Below are 24,738 nucleotides of genomic sequence, written 5' to 3'. Positions count from 1 at the left end.
ATTACTCGTTTTGGGGTGAAGAAACAGTAAAGAATAAAGATGTAATGCCTGGGGCAAAACCCAAGAAGTATAACTTGTTGACTGACGAAGAGTTACCGGACCCGTTTGGTCCAGAGTTAACTGATGTAAAAGTTAATAAAACCAATCCGTTTTTGACCGTTACGTCGACTCCTGCCATTATTCCCGCCGAATCCCTTGGTCCGCCCTCTTCAGGAAAAGAACCCAATCACACAAACACAAAACCCAATTAAATCCTGGTTCTGCTTTCACTTGCAAAAAAAAAAGACTAGTACTATATAGCCTCCACCCCTCCACCCTCAAAATTAAGGGAACTTTAAGGCAACATAGATATGATACATTTTTACATATTTATGTACTTTCTCTAGATTGTCACATGGTCTCTTTGGATATTTATTCACATATTTTTAACTTAAATTTCTTTGGAGATTAAAATGGTACCCTCTTTAAATATCCTCTTTCAAATATCTCTTTAGCATAAAGAAATGAGAGACAATAGTTTTACAATACCTTCAGTATTATTTTGCATCTCTGCCAGGAAGTATTAATCTTGTTTACACAACAGATCTGTTTGCTTCTGGATAGTCTGCATACCTTTTGCAAAGGTGAACATCATTGATGATCAGATGCCATCTCTGTGTAAAATCGTAGTGCTGGCATTCATTCCTTTTTCTCAGTTTGTCAGAAAAGTTTTTGTAATCAACAAATTGTAATCCTGATACTTAGAATGTGGTTCATGATATGTGAGGTGCAAAGGAATTGTCGTCGTCGTTTAGTCGTTTAGTCGTGTCCGACTCTTCGTGACCCCATGGACCAGAGCACGCCAGGCCCTCCTATCTTCCACTGCCTCCTGGAGTTGTGTCAAATTCATCTTGGTTGCTTCGATGACACAGTCCAACCATCTCATCCTCTGGTGTCCCCTTTTCCTCTTGCCTTCACACTTTCCCAACATCAAGATCTTTTCCAAGGAGTCTTCTCTTCCAGTGAGCACTCAGGGTTGATTTCCTTTAGAATTGATAGGTTTGTTCTCCTTACAGTCCAGGGGACTCTCAAGAGCCTCCTCCAGCACCACAATTCAAAGGCATCAATTCTTCGGCGGTCAGCTTTCTTTATGGTCCTGCTCTCACTTCCATACATCACTATAGGAAAAACCATAGCTTTGACTATTCGGACCTTTGTTGGCAAGGTGATGTCTCTGCTTTTTAAGATGCTGTCAAGGTTTGTCATCGCTTTCCTCCCAAGAAGCAGGCATCTTTTAATTTTGTGGCTGCTGTCCCCATCTGCAGTGATCAAGGAGCCCAAGAAAGTAAAATCTGTCACTGCCTCCATATCTTCCCCTTCTATTTCCCAGGAGGTGATGGGACCAGTGGCCATGATCTTAGTTTTTTTGATGTTGAGTTTCAGACCATTTTTTGCAGTCTCCTCTTTCACCCTCATTACAAGGTTCTTTTGTTCCTCCTCACTTTCTGCCATCAGAGTGGTATCATCTGCATATCGGAGGTTGTTGATATTTCTTCCGGCAATCTTAATTCCGGTTTGGGATTCCTCCAGTCCTGCCTTCCGCATGATGTATTCTGCATATAAGTTAAATAAGCAGAGGGACAATATACAGCCTTGTCATACTCCTTTCCCAATTTTGAACCAATCAGTTGTTCCATGTCCAGTTCTAACTGTTGCTTCCTGTCCCACATATAGGTTTCTCAGGAGATAGATAAGGTGGTCAGGCACTCCCATTTCTTTAAGGACTTGCCATAGTTCGCTGTGGTCCACACAGTCAAAGGCTTTTGCATAGTCAATGAAGCAGAAGTAGATATTTTTCTGGAACTCTCTGGCTTTCTCCATAATCCAGCGCATGTTAGCAATTTGGTCTCTAGTTCCTCTGCCCCCTCGGAATCCAGCTTGTACTTCTGGGAATTGTAAATCCCAGCAATTTCAGCAGCAGTGATTAATGAATATATAATTGTATAGGTGAAGGGAGCATCCATCTGGGGGAAATCCTTATTCTTACTCTGATTTCTTTGACATAAAATATTTTCTGTTGGTCTTTAACTGTTCTGTACTAAGAAATATTTGCTCATGTGAAGTTATATGGGAAGCCTGGAACAAGGCTAGATACAAGACTGATTTATCTTCAAGAGCACTGCACCAGAGGGGGCTAACTTTTTAATTTAATATAGCTTTGAGTAGCATTTTAAATTCTTCCTTTCTTGTATCTTTTCCAGACTGAAGTTAAACAGTAAAAGAAATCAGTTGGTCCGGGAATTAGAAGAAACAACACGATTGGTAGCAAAGTTGTATGTCCAGCTGAAAAAGTGAGTTTTTAAAATAAATGTCTTAAATGTATTCGCCTGCTGCTGCTGCTGCTGTAAATGACGATGATGGTTTACTGCCTTTATCCACAAAATAGAACATGCTGGCTTACAGTAGAATGTAGTTCAATAAACACAATAAAATATGACAGAAATTAAAAATAAAAGTTAAAGTTGGAGTTTAAAACATAGAAGTAATAAATAAACAAACCCAATCAACTCCCTGATTAAAACTCCCTTCTCCAGCAGCTAAGTTGGATTGCCACAGGCCCTGCAGATACAGTGGTGACTCGACTTATGAACTTAATCCATTCTGGAAGATGGTCGTAACTTGAAATGGTCATAAATCGAAGCACCATTTCCCACTGAAATGCAATTAATCCGTTCCGGCCGAAGAAAAAAAATCACCAAAAACCCCACCGGAAAACACTGCAAGACCGATCGGAAATGCGATTAATGTGTTCCGGCCGAAGGTGAGGGGGAATAGAAAAGCAAGCCAAGCATGCAAGACACATCGGAAATGGGTAAAAAGCAAAGCAGAAAGCAAGCCAAGCATGCAAGACCCATTGGAAATGGGGAAAAAAAACCCAAAAAAGCAAACAGATGCCCCCAGAGAACTATCAGAAATGGGGGGAAAATACCAAAAAATAAACCCCCCAAGACCCATCGGAAATGGGGGGAAAAAACACCAAAAAACAACCACCAAGACCCATCACAGCACAGAAATATAACCCCCCAGCCCAAAGCCACACTGCAAAACCCACAGTTTTTAAAAAGCAGAAAGCAGTACTTTACCAGGCAGTCCAAAGCCTCCTCCCATTGCACTCACCCTAACCGTTGTGGTGAAAGAGCTACAAAGAAGCAGCCTCTTTGCCTACCAACGGTTAGCAATTTGAATTTCCTGCCTTTTTCCCCTGCCTTTTTTTATTGTAACTTGAAGCTCCGGCCACAAGTCGAAGCACAATTTTGTGGCTGGAGCTGGTCATAATTTGAAATGGTTGTAAGTCGGGATGTTTTTAAGTTGAGGCACCACTCTACAGAAAGGCATGATAAACATAATGTAAGTATATTTTTGCAATTGCATGAATATTGTGATTGCACTATAATTATACTCCTACAGTTCCATTAATATTGTGAATTCTACAATTTGTTGTGTGCAATATATGTTTGAAAACAGATATTTTGAAGGATTTTTCCAAACATAAAATTGCATAGCTCCTTTGTGCCATTTTCTGCTGTTGTTTGCTTTTTAGCAGAAATAAAGGCATAAGTGGTGTTTTCAAACTGTTTGTTTTGAAGTAAGAATCATAATATTTAAGATAGATAATATCTTAAGTAGAAATGTAAACTTTCTGAAAATTTCCATTTTTTCTGGAGGGAAAAGTATATTTATCAACACTGAAAGGGCAAAATCCAATAGAAATACAAAGATTTCATGGATATATGACCATGAGGTAGGACAAGGAAGTGTGCTGTAGAACTTTTTTGTGCTTTATGTCAGTGGTTCCCAACCTTGGGTAACCCAGGTATTCTTGGACTGTAACTCCCAGAAGCCCTGGCCAGCACAGCTGGTGTTGAAGGCTTCTGGGAATTGCAGTCCAGGAACACCTGGGTTACCTAAGCTTGGGAACCAGTGTGTTGTATCATAACAAGTCAATTCCAATGTATGGTGACTCTAGTAGGGATTCTGAGATACATGTGATATTTAAGGGGTCTGAGGAAGCTGACTTGTCCACAAAAGCTCATATTAAAATATACATTGGTCTTTAAGGTGCCACAAAATTTTGGTGCTTTTTTTTAAATTTTCTTTTGTTTTTGCTTGATGTGCTAGTACAGACTAACATAGCTGTCTCCTCTGAAGCTATATTAAGGTGTGGTTTTCCCAGTGCCATCATCACTAGTCTAACACTCTGTCCACTTCACTACAGTGTAAAATGTAGGTACCAACAACATGGTGCAAACATCTTGCAGCTTGCACCAACATGTGCTCTTACTGAAATATATGTTTATTTTATTTTAAACATCTATATACCTGCCCTCATTAGGATAGATTCCAATGCTGTTTAATTAATTCCTGAACTATGATGTCATGGTTTGTCCGGTAGAGACTTCCAAGGAGGCAAGTTGGATTTGCTCACTTTCATAATTAGTGCACTTTGGTAAGCGGAAAATAATTTTCTGATAGGGCCTTCAATTCTGAAACTGGCACTGAAAAAGAAATGGAAAAATATCTGGGGCACTCACATCAAGCACTCTTCTTCAGCCTCTTGTGGTGGAATTTTGAATAAAAGTATCTGAAGGGATTTTTAAAAAAATGTTCATGCAAACCTGCATTGTTTTTAAAATAGTTATATCCCATTTTCCTGTTCCCCAATTTTTGAAGACCACTGTTTCAATATCAATGGCTAAAGTAGCACTCAGTTATGCAATTAGTTTTTCTAAAGTGTAAAGACAATAACTGCCATTATCACCAGTGTGAGTGATTGTGCCCTAAGAAGCTCACTAACCACTGTTAAATAATTGATTTTACATGATAAAGGAATGTTATCCAGAAGTGGGGGAGGAGACAACTATGCCTCTTGAATTATAAGTTCTAAAGTATGTTTAATTATGACTTTGTTCATTAATTCAAACTCTACCAGCTCAATTTATTATTTCTTCCATTTTACCCAAGTTGGCATTCTAACTTCTCCCTCTTATCCTCAGAGACAAACCTGCAAAATGGAGTGGGATTATGGCTCTGATAGAACACAGATAGTCCCAAGTTCAGTCATGCCATCTCCAGGCAGGATCAGGGGGAAAAAATCCTAACTAAAGCCCTGGAGACTTGTCAGTGTTAATAACCATCATCTTATACGGACCATAGGTTTGATTCAGTATAAGACAGATTGCTGTATTGTTATTGTTCTACACTGTGGGATGAATTCCTCCATAGTTTTAGTCATGAGGTGAACAACAGTATGAATGATATGGATCCTGAGGCCCCAAGGGCCAATAAGATCTAAATGAATATGTGGAGGTTTCAATCTGAGTTTCCCTCCTCCAGGATGCTCTAGTCCACACAACATGGTGAGCCCTGTCAGATGAGCCTTTTATCTCTAATATGTTTAAATTTCCCTTCAGCCTGTCTTCTAGCATGCTTTCCTTGTCGTCCGGCAGCAGTCCTGCCTCATCCAGCCGAGGATCTCTTGCCACCTCGAGTCGGGATTCTTCGGCTTCAGCCAGCTTTACAGATCTCTTCAGTGAACAGCTTGAGCAACTGGACTCTGATTATCAGAACAAAATGGACCTCTTACTCTTGGAGAAAGCCACTGGCTTTCGGCCTTCAGGTTGCATCACTACTATCCATGAACATGAGGTTGCGAAAACTCAAAAAACAGACACTGCTAGCCGTTTACAAGCCCTGCGTTCCTTGTCTGGGACACCCAAATCACAGACATCTCTGTCACCAAGGTCATCCCTCTCTTCCCCATCTCCGCCTTGTTCACCACTAGTAATGGAGCCATTCTTCACAGGAGATGCCTTCATGAGTCACATAGAATTTGAAGATACTGATATAAACAGTGGGCTATCTGAAATGAATCTAAACAATGGACCTGGTAGAAAGTATAGAACGGAAGAGTCTAGAACTGGGGACAGACACCTAGATCAAGGTAGAGTAAATATCACCTCTTCCCATTCATGTTATACTAGTTTTTTATTTCACCAAAAATGTATGTGTTCTTTTTAACAAATTAGTAAGTTCTGAGCAATATAGTACATGTATTTATGGCCTTTGGTCTGTGTTGTTACTGTGTGCCTAACAAAGGGTGCAACTACACAGTGGGGAAAATTTGAATGGATCTACTGGAAAGTTGCACCTGGGAAGGTGGGTTTCTCTGGGTGGATTTGTTTTAGCCAACCATTCAGGAGTTATTACAGAGAGAAAGGAGAACATTAGTCATTCTGCCTTATTTGTAGTTGGTTAAAGTAGCTTCTTCTGTGGCCATCTAGATTTGCAGGAGTCATAGCTCTTCTGGCTAGCTCCTGTTCCAGCTGCTTCTGCCTTTAAGCATCTTGCTTATTAACCAATTTTTTTAACAACCGAGGTGTAAGAATGGAACTCTGTAGGTAAGTGAGGAATACCTGTATTAAGTGGATTTCTATGCAGTTAAAACAACTCCTTGTATAATCACTTGCTATTCTGGGTTGAAAGGATTTGAATGGACTTTTTCTTGTGTAATCACTTTATTTGTTCTTGTAAAGATGCTGACATATATGTGGTTGGTGTTTCAATGACATAGGCAGTTAGGGCATGATGTTCAGGACTGGATGAACACCTGTGTTCTTTTTCCCCAATCATCCTCTGAATTTCAAATTTGTTTACATATATGAGATTAGTGCTACATTACCTTATCACCAATTTAGCACTAGATTATCTCCAGATGGGAATTTTTTAAACAAATTACAAAAATAGAAACAACCTAGATGAAATAAAAGTTGCTCCTGTATTATGTGGTATTTCTTTACATATAAAGAAGAACTTTGAAATCCTGCCACTTTTTCCAGGACACTGCACAACCCTTTCAAAACCAAGCAGCTTGGCAGTGAACCATAAAAGGATTGGCAGAGGTGGGACTAGAGGAAGAAAGGGAAAAGGAGGTGGGTGGGCTGAAATACAAATCACATCGCACTGAACTCCTGAACCAATTTGCAGACCCTTTGTAAATACTGACTGCAGATTTAGCCACAATACAGGCTGTGAATCAAGTCTCAGCAAGTGAAGTCACTGCCTGAAAGTTTCCAGCTAGATTTAAACAAAATCTTTTCCCCACAAAACTGAAGTCACACAAATTGCATAACTTAAGGAAACAAACTGCAGTAGATTAAGGAATGTGTTATCTTTTGCATATCAAGTCACTTGATTCAGTGTGCAACCATTAAGGCCTACAGAGATTTCTTATCTTACAACAATTCACCTCTAAAAGTTACACAGTTTTGCTTAATTGTTCAAGAGGATTTCAGCTATTCCATTACAAACTCTTGTTGAAGTTGTTTGTCTTTAGTGTGGTAGACTGTGTTCTTCCCTCCTTTGCAAGCAATGGTCACATTTGTATTTAGAGTATGAAATGATTATTATTCCCATTAGGTCTTGGTGGTAATTAGTCTTAACCTTTCTTGGCCGTTTGAAAATGGCTGAGGCTGTTAAAGTGAAAGCTATAAAGCATTAAGCAGATTAAGTGATTTAGGGTTGTTATTCAGTCAGCAGACAAAATAATCACCACAGGTAGTTTATTTCAGGGCAGTAATGAGGAAAGCGTTCATTCCTTGGGCTCTCCTAACACAGCACGGAGTAGCTGAAAAGCTGTGTGATTGAATTAATATGGTTCCTGAGATCATGTGTCCTCACATGTTCTTATAAGTAGAACTAAACATTTGATCCCCAAATTTCCTCACCACAATCACAACCCCTTTCATAAAGCTTTTGCTCCCCTCTAATGTGGGCGTGTTTCTGCATTTAGCTTAAATAAGGGGATAATATAATGGAACTAGGCAAATTTGCTGATGTATTCAAAAAGCATGGTGCAAACTAAGAACAAAAGTAAAATAACGAGTCTCACCCCCTACCAAAGAGAGAAAGCATTACATTTGGAAATTAGTTTATTAAGTTAAAATCTGGTCATACTTGGTTTCTCTCAAGAAGCCAAAAAAGCTTGCTTTTTCTCTTCTACTCCTCATTTGGCTAACAGGAAATAGACTCCACATGGAAAGATATTTGCCTGTATTGAGCACATTTTTAATGATACTGAGATGAAGTCTTGCAGGTGAGTTATACTAAATATAATTGTCTTACATCAACAGCACAATTACAGCCAAAATGATCTTGATAATTGATATGTATAACTACAATCCACCACTGGCTTGGTGGATTGTAAATTGTTCCAGCCTTGTTTTGTGTAGTCTGTTGTGCAGAACAACACTGGGTTGTGAATGGTTAAATGGTGGTGAATTTTGATCTCAGTATATGAAACTGACTTCCCAGTGAAATCAGTTCATTGATTCTTCTAACTCTGTCTTGTGTTGTGAAGTCTTGGCCTTGTAGGTGCAACTGACTTATTTTAAAATCACTGATATAATTTTGACTTTCCTGCTTATGTTCATAGATATAAATATCGTTGAAGGAGGTGCACTGAAGGTAGCGTGCGTTTCAGCTGCGGTGTCCGATGAGTCCGTTGCTGGAGATAGTGGAGTGTATGAAGCATCAGTGAAAAGGTATTTTTGACTAAGCTATTACATCCTGAACTTTATATGCATAAAGCTTACTCAGGTCAGCAAAGCCAGGTTTTATAGACAGCCTATTTGGGATGAGAGAATCTATAGGATTGTGTTTGTGGACGGAACCCACCCTCACAACCATCAAGATTTGCAAGTGTGTGTGTGTGTGTGTGTGTGTGTGTTTATTTATTTATTTATTTATTTATTTATTTAGACCCCGCCTATCTGGTCAACACGACCACTCTAGGCGGCTTCCTTCGAGGCCTCAGCATTCTGTTAAATTCTTTCTCCATACTCCTCCTTTCCAAATCAATAAGCAGTACAACTTGGTTTATCAACCATCAAGATTCAGTATCTATATCTGACATAACCAAGCAGAGGCAGAAACCTTTATGCCCTTGCTAATCCCCTTCTCGCTGTACTAAGAAGATCTCCTGTTGACATCCTGAAGTTGGGAAAGAAAGAGGCAGTGTCCCAAGCAGGCCCTTTGACAATATCCTTGTTTTTGTATTGTAGAAGAAAGAGCGAATAAGAGAGCCTCTGGACATAAGAGCACTTTTCCATAGTTCAGCTTTTTAGCAAAAAGAAAAGTGAGCTTCAGTTTAGCAGTTGCTGCAGGATGTCTGACATTCAGCTGGTGCCAACATGCTGCTCTCACTCTACAGCCAATCTTAAAGGAGCTTCTCTGTGCTAATTCTCTAGATTTGCTGACAAAAGTTCTTTCCACATAAACTTTATAGCATGATGCCTATTTAAATCTTCTTGATGTTTTTTCAGGTCTTTTGTATCGGAATCAATTGTTTTTGACAACGATGATGCAGCTAGCACGGCTAAAGTTCAGATTTCCATGAAGTAAGCTAGGTGGCTTCTTTTGTTTTAAATTAGTATCTTTATTCAATACTGGTAACTATCCTACATTGAAATGCTTTATGTACTGCATGTTTGGTATGTTGCTTGAACCATCCAATAAAGCAATTCCGGTTAAACCAGACCATTTGATGCAGAATGCAGGAATTTTCCCTCTCCTTAATCTTAACCATGTTCTCTTAGATTAAACCTAATTGTGTTCAGCGGCCAGCAATGTTCCTGCTAAGCTTGGTGTGCATGTGCATGCACACGACTCCGCTTCCCTCCACACATCTCTCTTTCTCTGTGCAGCGATTGCATTAGGTTCTAGCCATGATGGAACCCAGTATGCACGGGGATGGAGTTGCGCGCACATGCAAGGGTGAAACCGTATGTTTGAGAGGTGCCTAGTGGGACTGATAATTCGAGGGTACATTGCTGGCCAATATATGGGGTGGGGTGATGTTGTTCTATAGCCTAGTCCTGTACATGTCTACTTGGAAGTCCCATTATGTTCAGTTAAGTTTATTGTATATTTAAGAGTACATTCTTAATATCAAATGCAAAACATATCTACTGATATCTCTGATTATCAGCATCTTATAGCAAAATTCAAGCTTAAACTGAAGAAAGTAGGAAAAACCATTGGGCCATCAGGTATAATCTAAACCAAATCCCTTATGAATACACGGGGGAAGTGAAGAACAGATTTAAGGAACTAGATTTGGTGGACATAGTGCTGGAAGAACTATGGATGGTGGCTCGTAACATTGTACAGGAGGGAGCAACAAAAACCATCCCAAAGAAAAGGAAATGCAAGAAAGCAAAGTGGCTGTCCAACGAGGCCTTACAAATAGCAGAGAAGGGAACCAAAATGCAAGGGAGACAGGGAAAGTTACAGACAATTGAATGCAGACTTCCAAAGAATAGCAAGGAGAGACAAGACGGCCTTCTTAAATGAACAATGCAAAGAAATAGAGGAAAATAATAGAAAGGGAAAAACCAAATATCTCTTCAAATAAAAAATTGGAGATATTAAAGAAACATTTTGTGCAAAGATGGGCATGATAAAGGACAATGGTAGGGACCTAACATAAGCAGAAGACAGCAACAAAGCATGAAAGTCTAAGTGTTGTTCAATATGAACAGTCACCTTTTTAACTAGAGTTACTGTATTACTGTCTACAATTGCCTCTTTTTTGTGCTTATTTTCTGATTCAGGTATGATGACAAGAATAAACAATTTGCAATATTTGTTGCACACGTGAATAATGTGCCTGCTCTGCTGCCACAGCAAGACCAGAAAGTGTAAGTAAGTGCAATGGCATATTAGAGTAACCTGTGAATGTTTGCTGGGTTCTTCTTCATCAGGTATTATTCTACCTGAGGACTAAGTTGTAGTTTAGTCCTATTGAAATTTAAGTTAGACTCACAGTTATTTGGTCCCATTGATTTCAATGGAACTAAGGTGTTGCCTAGTCTGAATTCACGTTGTCAAATGAATCTTCACATACATACTTAGATTCTAGCTTCACAGCATTATTTACTGTGTTACCATTTGGTCTTTGCTATTTAATGCACAGCACAAAATGCTCCTCACTCATTATTAATGTCAAAATACATCCTCCAATGGACTTCATAACTTGGGCTATCTTTCCAGTGCTCCATTTAGCTTAGCAAAACACAAATGCATCACCATGGTGGTTTGCCTGTTGTGATTCTAGACACACTGTACTGTAGATATTTCTCTGAGAGTTTTAGGAAGTATATCATTTGTAAAGGTTCTTCATATTCATTTTCCATCAGTGAAAGGCATTGCTGTTGTTTTTGACTGTTTTTAATCAAAACATCAACAAGAATGGTTAAATTGTCAAGGCTGGAAAGTAACAGATGCATTGTGTGCATTTGCCATAATTCATTGCTGGATCACCTCACTCTGAAATCAAGCCATATTGTGGCTGGGCTAATGAATGGTTGTGGGGAAGAGGAGAATTATTCCACTTAATAAGAGGATTCCAGCAAGCTGTTGTTTGTTTTATGTAAATTATGCTGAGACCCATCTTAGTTCTTTGCGAGTGTTCTACTATCTGTGTGCAAATGTTGAAAGAAGAAAAATCCAAGGTGAAAAATTGAGGTTTTGTGTAACCTTTCCCAGAGCTTTCGAAGTGCTAATCACTCTTATAAACTGCCGAGACCTCTAATTTCTAAATAGCAATTGTGGCAGCTCAGTAATAATATTGAAACCTATCGAAACTTCATTCTCCATGATTTAAAGAAAAAAATGCCAGAATTCAAAATCAAAACAAATATAGGGTACAAAATATACATTGAAGTTGTTTCCAGCCAAGCAGTAGAAAGTACAGCATCCTTTCACTATTGTATTTTTCCAAAAAAAAAAAAAAAAAAAAAAGGATATTTCTTTTTTGTATTAGATTTTGGATTTTTCTGGTAACCCTTGCTAGGTTCTACTTTGATGAACTGTGCAAAGACTATGGCTTGCATTGCAGTAATCTTTAGATATGCAGTAAACTTGTAGAGCAGGGATGGGTAGACTCCGTGCGGTCAAGGGTTGGAGTAGGCTTGGTCCATAAGATGAACGGCTCCAGAGACAAGATGGCAAAGACTATACTGCATGGGTGTGCACATATTTACACACACAGCTTATGCAAGAAAAAAAGAAAGGAAAAGAAATGTTGTCTCTTCATTTTTACTTTTGTTTCCTCACCTTAGGACCTGTGAGTATACAATGTAACTGTGCAAAATTTTTTTCCTTTCACTTTGGCAAATGTGTTGCATAAATAATGCTGACACATGTATTTTTCAACAGGAGTGTGCGTGTGGCTGTTCTTCCTTCTTCCGAAAGCACAAGCTGTTTGTTCCGCACAAGACCCATGGAAGCATCAGAGACTCTCACATATAATGAATTATTTTGTGTTGCAATTCCTCATTCTGTTTTACGTCAGAAGACTTTAAGGGTAGACGTCTGCACTGTGGATGAGTGCCATCTTGAGGAGTGCTTGGTTAGTGTTGGTTCCTACTACGTGGCAGTGCTTTCAGGGGTTGAATCCAGATTTAGGTATGCACATTGAACTGGTGGAAGTGCACTTCCTCGCTTCCACCTTCCCACAGCAGCCTTTTCAGCACCCTGAAAATCTCAAGACAGGGTACCATGCTGAATGGGGTGGGTTACAACATGGTGTGAAAGGTGAGATCTTGAAACATTGGATAGAGGGACCTTCTGTAAAGAGTGCATTTCCATTTAGCCCTTAGCATTTTGAATAATGCAATGTACCAATAGAAGTTAGGGCTTTCTGTATAGTTTTTAATGGTCACAAACATTTGAGGAGTAGTAATGTTTATTTAATACATTTAGAATAGAACCTTAAAAAGCAGCTCATAACACCTAGGAATAACATAACAATGTACAGTATTATCAAACAACGAAACATCTTAAAAACAAGCTAGTTAACGGAACAACCAAACAGTTGCACTTAAAACAGGAAGCTAGTATAAAAACATATTTTAAAACTGTCATGGTAATATATATCATTATATGTACTGTCTTCATTAACAGCAGCATGGTATTCATTTCGGTGTTCATCTGTTGTCATGAATCTACAAATTAGACTTCATTTCTTCTCAAAAGATTCAGGGTGTTACTACATTGCCCAAGTAATCTGAGAGTTGTGTCAGAGTATTATTCTATCGATTCATGTCACATACTTTTTGTGTCCCTGTCCTCATTGGGCAGCCTTAATTAAACTGGGTTGATTTGGTGCAGAGGACTATACTGCATTTAAATGGCCTTAAACAAATCTTGGGCTTGGCACTTTGATCCGTCCATGGGCCTGTTCTGATTTTGCCTGCATTTTGTCCATGTCCATAACTGTCTTGTCCACAGTTAATTTTTTTCTCTTTTTTATTCTAAGTGGCATAGTGCTGCATCAGTGCCGCAGACAGAAAGGCTACAGTGCCTGTGTGATGCAGAGCTAAAGTTGAACTGTTTATTTTAAAACACTTAAATTTTAATTTTTTAATATTTTAAATTGATTCACATTGTGCTAAACCCAGAATAATTGGAGGCATATATTGCAATGTAGGCTAGTTTTGACTAGAGATTTGATTCTGATTTTGGTACCTTGCCAAGAATCTCAAGATTATTTACCCAAACAGTTGTGTGTCTATGAGTGTTATAGGCACATATATAGAGTGGGGAGACAGAGAGTGCAAATTTCATTCTCCTAGCAATTTAAGGATTATTCTCCAGAGATCTTTTTCTAAGGGCCAGCTGATAACAGATAACAAGCATCTGAGAAGTGGACATATATCACTCTTACAGAAAAACAACACTTATGACAATGTGCCATTTGTGTAAACTCATCTTACAAAGTGCCCTAGCATACACTGATTTGCACAATTATGGCAACTCAGAATCATTAGTTATGAATGCATAGATTGCAAGAGAAGGAAACTGTATGTATTGTTCAAGGACACACATTTGTCCCAGCATTTATTTTCCTTGTCATTTGAATGTCCTGAAAATGTCCATTGGGGTCGACATCTTCAGAATATCTTCTTTTGTTTGTTTCTTGCTTCCACAGGGAGGTGCACAAATTAGTCTTGCTGAGATCTGCAGATCTGGAGAGAGGTCAATGCGGTGGTATAACCTCCTCAGCTATAAATACCTACAGAAGCAAAGCAGTGAAAATGAGCCAGAGGACACCGTTTCCAAACTACCACACACTGAGAAAATGGTAAAAGCCCATGATTAAATGGTATTTTCCACAAGCTGCAATATGACAGGGGAGAAAATGTGTGTGCGTGAAGTGGAACTACTCGAGGGAAATGTTATGCTTTGCTTTTGGCTAAGCTACGTATCCAAGTGGCAACGCACTGTTCCTCAGTTCTGGAAAACTTCACTGACATTAAGAAGTAATCATGTTGTTAACTAATTCCCACAGGACTCTGTATCTGCTCTGCTGGAACAGACTGCTGTTGAACTAGAAGCTGTAGAAAAAAAACTAGAAGAAAGCAGAAGCACTACGATCAGTGGAGAAAACTGGTAAGTTATATGAAATGCTGCATCACAGCACTGTAGTGCTATTTATGTGTTGCCTTTTATGACCATGTCCGAAAGAGTAGGATTAGATTAGAGGAAGTGTCATGTAGCAAAGGTACTGCCATTATTGTGACTGGGGTTTTAATGAAAATAACCAGCTCCTGGATTCTTCACAGAAGATGATTCCTTCAGTATGTCAATTTCTCATCATGTAGGAATGAAGCAGATAAGCAAGTCAATCGAGAACACAACGGTACAGAGAGGTTAAGACATTAATATTACAAGATCATATTTGAAAAGCACACTAGCCTTTATGAAATGATGCCTGCATGATTTTTGGGAAGAGTACATTTCAGCATACATTGAATATACAAAATCTAATAACATTAAATGTCAGTCATAATGCTTATCTCAGACAACTGCATTAAAAAATATCCTTGATTTGAAACCTACCAGATTAAAAATTTTCCTGGAATTCTGTAACTTCCATTTTTTTGTGTTTGTATTCAACTGACATATTAAGGTTAAAATTAAAAGTGTACAGTTCTTCTCATGTTTTTTAGCGATTTTTTTGTGTATTGAAGAACTTGTGTCCCACTTAATAGAAACACAAATCTGACTTTTTTCTGAGGACATCTACATTTTTACAGACAATCGGCTATTATACTCTTATCATCTTTATCGTTTACACTGAGCTTTAAGAACATAAACATTACTGTGTCCATGCTGCCTGTTTATATAGAGGTTTTATTATTTAATAGGCAAGACGAGGAAGATGCTGAGCAAGACGGCAACAGTGAAGATGAAGTAGAAGCGGAGGAAGAATTTTATGGTGGGACAACAATATGGGAAACAGAGGAGACACTGCCATCCTTGCCGTATGCTAAGTCAGCAGCCATCAAGGTAAGGAAAATGCAAGGGAAGCAAAGTCCCTTGGAGGCAGGTGTTTAGAATGACCTGGCTGAAGTGTTGTGCTATTGCTGTAGTACCCTTGCTTTGCCCCTGACGCAATGGGACTGAGCTTCCTTTTTTTCTTCTCTTGTGAATTCGTACTTTTTCTCCACATCGCACAACACATGTCTAGCCATAACCTCACAGATACTGCAACATGATCACCTGCATTTTGCAGTGTGGGAGGTTAGAAAAGGTAGGCAGTAGGAGATGAGGAAGCCAGGCTTTCCATATTGCTAAGGTATGTGTGTGTGTGTGTGTTTTAAACCTAATTGCCTAGTTATTTGAGTTAGTTGTGTATCATCCATAGATTTCACTGAGTATCTTAACTCCTGGTAACTTATTATTAGGCTGTGAACTAAATGAAAGTTAGTGATTCTGAAATTAGAGTTGAACCATGTAATTTCATCATAATGATATGTGGCAAATCGTGCTAGAAATGTCTATCTCTTGCGAATAGCTGAAACATATCATCGAGAAAGAATGCAGTATGTTGGTATGGCATTGTCAGCGTAAACCAATATTTGCATAGGCAAAACCAGATTATACTTATGCTTCCATGCACAGTTATCTGTATTCTCAAGCAAATTCAGCAAGCTGGTGAACAGGACTGTATTTTCAGTTCATTAGCATTTCGTTTCTTTCTGCCAACCTGTCTCCTCAGCTTCTAACCCTCAAGTCAGTACCAGTTTCAGTTTAGCCTTCACATACTTGCCTGAATTCTGTATTTTTTAAAAATTGCTAATGGACAGAAGATGCTGTTATGTTAGTGACTCTCTTGCTTAGATCTGTCTCATCCTAATCCAATTCCTGTCCCTATATTTACTTGTTTATGGCATTCTCCCCTCCCTAAAATAAGTTTTGTAAGCTAATTACAGTTGTGCTTGCTTAAGTATATAAAAGGCCATATTCAGAAGCTGGCTGATAACAAAATTCCTACTTAAAAAAATCAACATTAAATTCTATGGGCCCAAATCCAACATGGATTTGGGCACACAGGATACTGAAATTAACAGGTTTGGGATTAGGTTTGCTAACTCTGTGTTGGATTATGTCTGCAGTATTTTGTCTTCTGTCTCTGCTACGTGACATAGATCTGTTTTTCAACAGTTATTTTTGTAAGTGCTGACCCCTATGAAATAAATCTCACTGGCAGTGACACATTAAATTAGTATAATAATTGAGGAGAAAGATGAAGAATTCTATTAATATAATGTATGGGACAGGTTGGTGATGGAGAAAACATTGATGAGTCTCTGTTTTGCAGGTGGATAAAGAGACCAATACAGAGAGTGTCGCCCAGTCTTCCTCAGTGGTTCGCCCAAAAGATAAAAGAGCTTCTAACCCCCTCCGAACTCCTTTTGTTAGAGCCAGCACTATAATCCGTTCCAAAACGTTTTCCCCAGGACCACAGAGCCAGTATGTGTGTCGGGTAAGGAAAATAGTACTCATGTGCTTGGATTTCTCTTCATTCTCTTTCCTTTATGTATAAAATGCTAGTAGGACTTCTCCTTCATATACACTCCTTCTGAAGAGCATCAAGAGCCCGCAACTTGTATTTACTGTATTTGGTACCTTGAAACTTCTTTAATGTATAGTGATAAATGTGTTTTTCTCTTTTGCCAAAAGATGAAAATGCTTTTTGGAACTTTACTCATAGATGAACATCTGAAATCTAATATCTAAATGCCATGTATTACACAGGAATTGCAGATCTAATGCAAAGTGTGAAACTGCATTATCCACCTGTGTACATGAAGTTATTAAAGGACACTTCTAAAGAAGCTCCTTCTCTCTTCCATGTGTTCTTTAATATCTCCCAAATTAAATGCATTCATCCTATTTTGGTTTTCAAAAGCTCTCACATAGACCTCCATACCACTACCACACCACTAACTGCTTTTTGGATTTGGGAGGGTATAAAGAGCAGTTGGTATGTGTTCTAGGCTTGAGAAATCACTTAGAAAATATGTGATTGTTTATTTATCTGTTTTGATTGTTGCCTAGATCTGCACATTTTATAAAAGTTTTTGCTGAGGGTTTATCAGCATATGTTGGTAAGGATGTTGATAGGCACACTATTCAGTTTGCTCAGTCAGGCGTTTAAAGAATGCACCACGGGAAGCTTTTGCTGATTAATGCATTGTATACAACTATTTCTGTAAAATTCTCCGTTACTAAGTCACCGACTACCTAACGTGACTGCAGGGACAAGTAAACATGTTCTGTGTATACGTTGGACCTGCTCACTTCTTTTGAAATTAAGACAGTAGTAAGCTCTATGGGCTTTTCTGGCTTATTCTCTCTGTCCCCACCCCCCACCGCATGGTTAAATTGGGACTTCCCAGGAGAGCTTTCCTCCATTTCCTCAGGAAGTTTTGTCTAGGAAGGAAGCACAGGTACTGGCTCTATGGGCTTTTCTGGCTTATTCTCTCTGTCCCCACCCCCCACCGCATGGTTAAATTGGGACTTCCCAGGAGAGCTTTCCTCCATTTCCTCAGGAAGTTTTGTCTAGGAAGGAAGCACAGGTACTGGCTCTATGGGCTTTTCTGGCTTATTCTCTCTGTCCCCACCCCCCACCGCATGGTTAAATTGGGACTTCCCAGGAGAGCTTTCCTCCATTTCCTCAGGAAGTTTTGTCTAGGAAGGAAGCACAGGTACTGGCTCTATGGGCTTTTCTGGCTTATTCTCTCTGTCCCCACCCCCCACCGCATGGTTAAATTGGGACTTCCCAGGAGAGCTTTCCTCCATTTCCTCAGGAAGTTTTGTCTAGGAAGGAAGCACAGGTACTGGCTCTATGGGCTTTTCTGGCTTATTCTCTCTGTCCCCACCCCCCACCGCATGGTTAAATTGGGACTTCCCAGGAGAGCTTTCCTCCATTTCCTCAGGAAGTTTTGTCTAGGAAGGAAGCACAGGTACTGGCTCTATGGGCTTTTCTGGCTTATTCTCTCTGTCCCCACCCCCCACCGCATGGTTAAATTGGGACTTCCCAGGAGAGCTTTCCTCCATTTCCTCAGGAAGTTTTGTCTAGGAAGGAAGCACAGGTACTGGCTCTATGGGCTTTTCTGGCTTATTCTCTCTGTCCCCACCCCCCACCGCATGGTTAAATTGGGACTTCCCAGGAGAGCTTTCCTCCATTTCCTCAGGAAGTTTTGTCTAGGAAGGAAGCACAGGTACTGGCTCTATGGGCTTTTCTGGCTTATTCTCTCTGTCCCCACCCCCCACCGCATGGTTAAATTGGGACTTCCCAGGAGAGCTTTCCTCCATTTCCTCAGGAAGTTTTGTCTAGGAAGGAAGCACAGGTACTGGCTCTATGGGCTTTTCTGGCTTATTCTCTCTGTCCCCACCCCCCACCGCATGGTTAAATTGGGACTTCCCAGGAGAGCTTTCCTCCATTTCCTCAGGAAGTTTTGTCTAGGAAGGAAGCACAGGTACTGGCTCTATGGGCTTTTCTGGCTTATTCTCTCTGTCCCCACCCCCCACCGCATGGTTAAATTGGGACTTCCCAGGAGAGCTTTCCTCCATTTCCTCAGGAAGTTTTGTCTAGGAAGGAAGCACAGGTACTGGCTCTATGGGCTTTTCTGGCTTATTCTCTCTGTCCCCACCCCCCACCGCATGGTTAAATTGGGACTTCCCAGGAGAGCTTTCCTCCATTTCCTCAGGAAGTTTTGTCTAGGAAGGAAGCACAGGTACTGGCTCTATGGGCTTTTCTGGCTTATTCTCTCTGTCCCCACCCCCCACCGCATGGTTAAATTGGGACTTCCCAGGAGAGCTTTCCTCCATTTCCTCAGGAAGTTTTGTCTAGGAAGGAAGCACAGGTACTGGCTCTATGGGCTTTTCTGGCTTATTCTCTCTGTCCCCACCCCCCACCGCATGGTTAAATTGGGACTTCCCAGGAGAGCTTTCCTCCATTTCCTCAGGAAGTTTTGTCTAGGAAGGAAGCACAGGTACTGGCTCTATGGGCTTTTCTGGCTTATTCTCTCTGTCCCCACCCCCCACCGCATGGTTAAATTGGGACTTCCCAGGAGAGCTTTCCTCCATTTCCTCAGGAAGTTTTGTCTAGGAAGGAAGCACAGGTACTGGCTCTATGGGCTTTTCTGGCTTATTCTCTCTGTCCCCACCCCCCACCGCATGGTTAAATTGGGACTTCCCAGGAGAGCTTTCCTCCATTTCCTCAGGAAGTTTTGTCTAGGAAGGAAGCACAGGTACTGGCTCTATGGGCTTTTCTGGCTTATTCTCTCTGTCCCCACCCCCCACCGCATGGTTAAATTGGGACTTCCCAGGAGAGCTTTCCTCCATTTCCTCAGGAAGTTTTGTCTAGGAAGGAAGCACAGGTACTGGCTCTATGGGCTTTTCTGGCTTATTCTCTCTGTCCCCACCCCCCACCGCATGGTTAAATTGGGACTTCCCAGGAGAGCTTTCCTCCATTTCCTCAGGAAGTTTTGTCTAGGAAGGAAGCACAGGTACTGGCTCTATGGGCTTTTCTGGCTTATTCTCTCTGTCCCCACCCCCCACCGCATGGTTAAATTGGGACTTCCCAGGAGAGCTTTCCTCCATTTCCTCAGGAAGTTTTGTCTAGGAAGGAAGCACAGGTACTGGCTCTATGGGCTTTTCTGGCTTATTCTCTCTGTCCCCACCCCCCACCGCATGGTTAAATTGGGACTTCCCAGGAGAGCTTTCCTCCATTTCCTCAGGAAGTTTTGTCTAGGAAGGAAGCACAGGTACTGGCTCTATGGGCTTTTCTGGCTTATTCTCTCTGTCCCCACCCCCCACCGCATGGTTAAATTGGGACTTCCCAGGAGAGCTTTCCTCCATTTCCTCAGGAAGTTTTGTCTAGGAAGGAAGCACAGGTACTGGCTCTATGGGCTTTTCTGGCTTATTCTCTCTGTCCCCACCCCCCACCGCATGGTTAAATTGGGACTTCCCAGGAGAGCTTTCCTCCATTTCCTCAGGAAGTTTTGTCTAGGAAGGAAGCACAGGTACTGGCTCTATGGGCTTTTCTGGCTTATTCTCTCTGTCCCCACCCCCCACCGCATGGTTAAATTGGGACTTCCCAGGAGAGCTTTCCTCCATTTCCTCAGGAAGTTTTGTCTAGGAAGGAAGCACAGGTACTGGCTCTATGGGCTTTTCTGGCTTATTCTCTCTGTCCCCACCCCCCACCGCATGGTTAAATTGGGACTTCCCAGGAGAGCTTTCCTCCATTTCCTCAGGAAGTTTTGTCTAGGAAGGAAGCACAGGTACTGGCTCTATGGGCTTTTCTGGCTTATTCTCTCTGTCCCCACCCCCCACCGCATGGTTAAATTGGGACTTCCCAGGAGAGCTTTCCTCCATTTCCTCAGGAAGTTTTGTCTAGGAAGGAAGCACAGGTACTGGCTCTATGGGCTTTTCTGGCTTATTCTCTCTGTCCCCACCCCCCACCGCATGGTTAAATTGGGACTTCCCAGGAGAGCTTTCCTCCATTTCCTCAGGAAGTTTTGTCTAGGAAGGAAGCACAGGTACTGGCTCTATGGGCTTTTCTGGCTTATTCTCTCTGTCCCCACCCCCCACCGCATGGTTAAATTGGGACTTCCCAGGAGAGCTTTCCTCCATTTCCTCAGGAAGTTTTGTCTAGGAAGGAAGCACAGGTACTGGCTCTATGGGCTTTTCTGGCTTATTCTCTCTGTCCCCACCCCCCACCGCATGGTTAAATTGGGACTTCCCAGGAGAGCTTTCCTCCATTTCCTCAGGAAGTTTTGTCTAGGAAGGAAGCACAGGTACTGGCTCTATGGGCTTTTCTGGCTTATTCTCTCTGTCCCCACCCCCCACCGCATGGTTAAATTGGGACTTCCCAGGAGAGCTTTCCTCCATTTCCTCAGGAAGTTTTGTCTAGGAAGGAAGCACAGGTACTGGCTCTATGGGCTTTTCTGGCTTATTCTCTCTGTCCCCACCCCCCACCGCATGGTTAAATTGGGACTTCCCAGGAGAGCTTTCCTCCATTTCCTCAGGAAGTTTTGTCTAGGAAGGAAGCACAGGTACTGGCTCTATGGGCTTTTCTGGCTTATTCTCTCTGTCCCCACCCCCCACCGCATGGTTAAATTGGGACTTCCCAGGAGAGCTTTCCTCCATTTCCTCAGGAAGTTTTGTCTAGGAAGGAAGCACAGGTACTGGCTCTATGGGCTTTTCTGGCTTATTCTCTCTGTCCCCACCCCCCACCGCATGGTTAAATTGGGACTTCCCAGGAGAGCTTTCCTCCATTTCCTCAGGAAGTTTTGTCTAGGAAGGAAGCACAGGTACTGGCTCTATGGGCTTTTCTGGCTTATTCTCTCTGTCCCCACCCCCCACCGCATGGTTAAATTGGGACTTCCCAGGAGAGCTTTCCTCCATTTCCTCAGGAAGTTTTGTCTAGGAAGGAAGCACAGGTACTGGCTCTATGGGCTTTTCTGGCTTATTCTCTCTGTCCCCACCCCCCACCGCATGGTTAAATTGGGACTTCCCAGGAGAGCTTTCCTCCATTTCCTCAGGAAGTTTTGTCTAGGAAGGAAGCACAGGTACTGGCTCTATGGGCTTTTCTGGCTTATTCTCTCTGTCCCCACCCCCCACCGCATGGTTAAATTGGGACTTCCCAGGAGAGCTTTCCTCCATTTCCTCAGGAAGTTTTGTCTAGGAAGGAAGCACAGGTACTGGCTCTATGGGCTTTTCTGGCTTATTCTCTCTGTCCCCACCCCCCACCGCATGGTTAAATTGGGACTTCCCAGGAGAGCTTTCCTCCATTTCCTCAGGAAGTTTTGTCTAGGAAGGAAGCACAGGTACTGGCTCTATGGGCTTTTCTGGCTTATTCTCTCTGTCCCCACCCCCCACCGCATGGTTAAATTGGGACTTCCCAGGAGAGCTTTCCTCCATTTCCTCAGGAAGTTTTGTCTAGGAAGGAAGCACAGGTACTGGCTCTATGGGCTTTTCTGGCTTATTCTCTCTGTCCCCACCCCCCACCGCATGGTTAAATTGGGACTTCCCAGGACCGCGCGCCTAACGGCGCGCGAAATTGTCAAATACTCCTATTCTACCTACGATCCCATCTCTGTCCTTAACATGGTAGATATGCATGGCTTGTGGGAAGGTGGAGTTTTAGCTTTGAAGGAGGTTGAGCAGGAGAGCGTGTCAAATGGCGTGCTAAATCTTCAAATCCTATTTTTACCGAAATTTGATACATTGGAATGACAACAAACATAGAACACTTCCACACTATTAGAGAGGAGGCCGGGTAGGTGGGGCTCGTCAGCCCTGGAAGGCAGCCCATCTAGGAGAAGGAAAACTCCGACTTCAAACCTCCACTGCCTTGTGGCTATATCCACTTATGGAAAGGGCTTCAGGAGATAACCTCGAGGCAAAATCCGGAGCCGGAGTCCCGGAGGCAGTTTATATCATTCCGCCAACTCCTGCGACGTCACTGGAACCAATTGTACTGGCTCTTGCCTTTCCACTGGACAATTTCAGTGACGTGGAGAGGGGGGATTTGCTGCTTGGGTAACAGCCTATCCTCTATACTATTTTACCCAGGCTTCGTGCTCTGGAGAGGACACTCCAGCTTCGCATACAGCGTCGAAACAACACGGGAAGTAGCAGTTACCGGTTATAAGTCCTTGCTCAATTGGCGTAGAGCATGACGCCAGGGGCTACTTCTGACGGTGGGAGAGGTCATTACACCTCACCAGGTAGATACCGCCCGCCTTAAGCTGGGCAGCCCCCAGCCAGTAAGGTGCTACCTCGCCACGGTCTGTTAACTTCACGGGGTGCGTGGGGTTTAGGGTCAAACCCGACAAGCAGATCGATAACTGTGCACCATGCAACAATCGTAAGAAAACGCCTGCCCTAAAGCTGGGCACCTGGAATGTACGGACAATGACCCCTGGCTTTCCTGACTACGGCTTTCCTAACGACCTGCAAGAAATAGATGATGTGCGCAAGACTGCTGTCATTGACATGGAACTGAGTAGACTGCAGATGGACATTGTTGCCCTGCAAGAGACAAGATTGCCAGACTCGGGATCTGTCAAGGAAAAAAACTTCTCATTCTTCTGGCAGGGAAAACCATCGAATGAGACCAGGGAATATGGTGTTGGCTTTGCAGTCAGAAATACTCTCCTGAGATGCATTGTTCCACCTACTGTGGGGAGTGAAAGAATCCTGTCTCTGCAGCTCCACTCATCAGCAGGACCAGTAACCCTCATTAGTGCATATGCACCAACACTGTCATCCACTCCAGAAGTGAAAGACAAATTCTATGACGATCTGGCAGCTGCTATCAAAAAAGTCCCTGAAAGAGAGGCACTGTTCATTCTTGGAGACTTTAACGCTAGAGTTGGTGCTGATCATAATTCTTGGCCCACTTGTCTAGGCCGTTTTGGCATTGGAAAGATGAATGAAAATGGCCAGCGCTTGCTGGAGCTTTGCTGCCATTATGGTCTTTGCGTCAGCAACACATTCTTTAACACGAAGCTGCAACACAGAGTTTCCTGGAGACATCCAAGATCCAAGCATTGGCATCAGCTCGATCTAATCCTCACTAGACGTTCCAGCCTTCCTTGTATTACGATCACACGCAGTTACCAGAGTGCTGATTGTGATACTGATCACTCCCTGGTGTGTAGTAGAGTAAAACTGCGAACAAAGAGAGTATATCACACAAAAAAGGAAGGAAGACCACGTATTGACATCAGCAAGACTCGCGATCAAAGAAAAGTGAAAGAATTTGCCCAAGCACTTGAGGAAGCCCTTCCAGGTCCGGCTGCTGCAAATGCACCTGAACGATGGGAACACTTCAGGAACACTGTCTATAACACCGCCTTGTCCACCTTTGGCAAGAAGACCCAAAAGGTGGCTGACTGGTTCAAAGCCCATTCAGAGGAGTTAATGCCAGCCATCGAGGTTAAGAGAAGAGCACTAGCAGCATACAAAGCCTGTCCTAGCGAGTACAACTTGCAAGCTCTTCGAGCTGCTCGCAGCCAAGTCCAACAGGCTGCCAGGAGATGCTCCAACGACTATTGGCTCCAGCTCTGCTCTCATATACAGTTAGCAGCGGACACAGGTAACATCAAAGGAATGTATGACGGTATCAAGCAGGCCTTAGGTCCAATACAGAAGAAATCTGCTCCCTTGAAGTCTGCTACAGGTGTGCTCATCCAGGACCGAGCACAGCAGATGGAACGCTGGGTACAGCACTACTCTGAGCTATATTCCAGGGAGAATGTAGTAACCGAAGAAGCATTAAATAACATTGAGTGCCTACCTGTCTTGGAAGAGCTGGACAGCGAACCAACCCTAGCA

The 24,738-nt window shown here is 42.1% G+C and overlaps 1 protein-coding gene across 3 annotated transcripts in view; it reads left to right on the top strand.

The window, feature by feature from the left end:
* The window catches only part of WWC1 (WW and C2 domain containing 1), a 122,777-nt gene that overhangs the window by 82,345 nt on the left and 15,694 nt on the right, over window positions 1–24,738 (top strand). For 2 of the 3 annotated variants that reach the window (XM_072990267.2, XM_072990266.2), the window contains exons 10-19: window positions 2,241–2,330; window positions 5,451–5,980; window positions 8,471–8,579; window positions 9,360–9,434; window positions 10,650–10,736; window positions 12,256–12,448; window positions 14,030–14,182; window positions 14,390–14,490; window positions 15,249–15,390; window positions 16,706–16,870. In XM_072990267.2, coding sequence (XP_072846368.1) covers window positions 2,241–2,330; window positions 5,451–5,980; window positions 8,471–8,579; window positions 9,360–9,434; window positions 10,650–10,736; window positions 12,256–12,448; window positions 14,030–14,182; window positions 14,390–14,490; window positions 15,249–15,390; window positions 16,706–16,870 — 1,645 coding nt within the window. The remainder of the gene's footprint in view (window positions 1–2,240; window positions 2,331–5,450; window positions 5,981–8,470; window positions 8,580–9,359; window positions 9,435–10,649; window positions 10,737–12,255; window positions 12,449–14,029; window positions 14,183–14,389; window positions 14,491–15,248; window positions 15,391–16,705; window positions 16,871–24,738) is intronic. The other variant, XM_072990268.2, reaches the window with a different exon arrangement.

The sequence above is a fragment of the Pogona vitticeps genome, chromosome 2 (genome assembly GCF_051106095.1).
Source record: "Pogona vitticeps strain Pit_001003342236 chromosome 2, PviZW2.1, whole genome shotgun sequence".
In the NCBI taxonomy this organism is placed as follows: Eukaryota; Metazoa; Chordata; class Lepidosauria; order Squamata; family Agamidae; genus Pogona; species Pogona vitticeps.
Note: the sequence above shows the minus strand (reverse complement) of the source record. Positions and strands in the feature narration are given on the sequence as shown.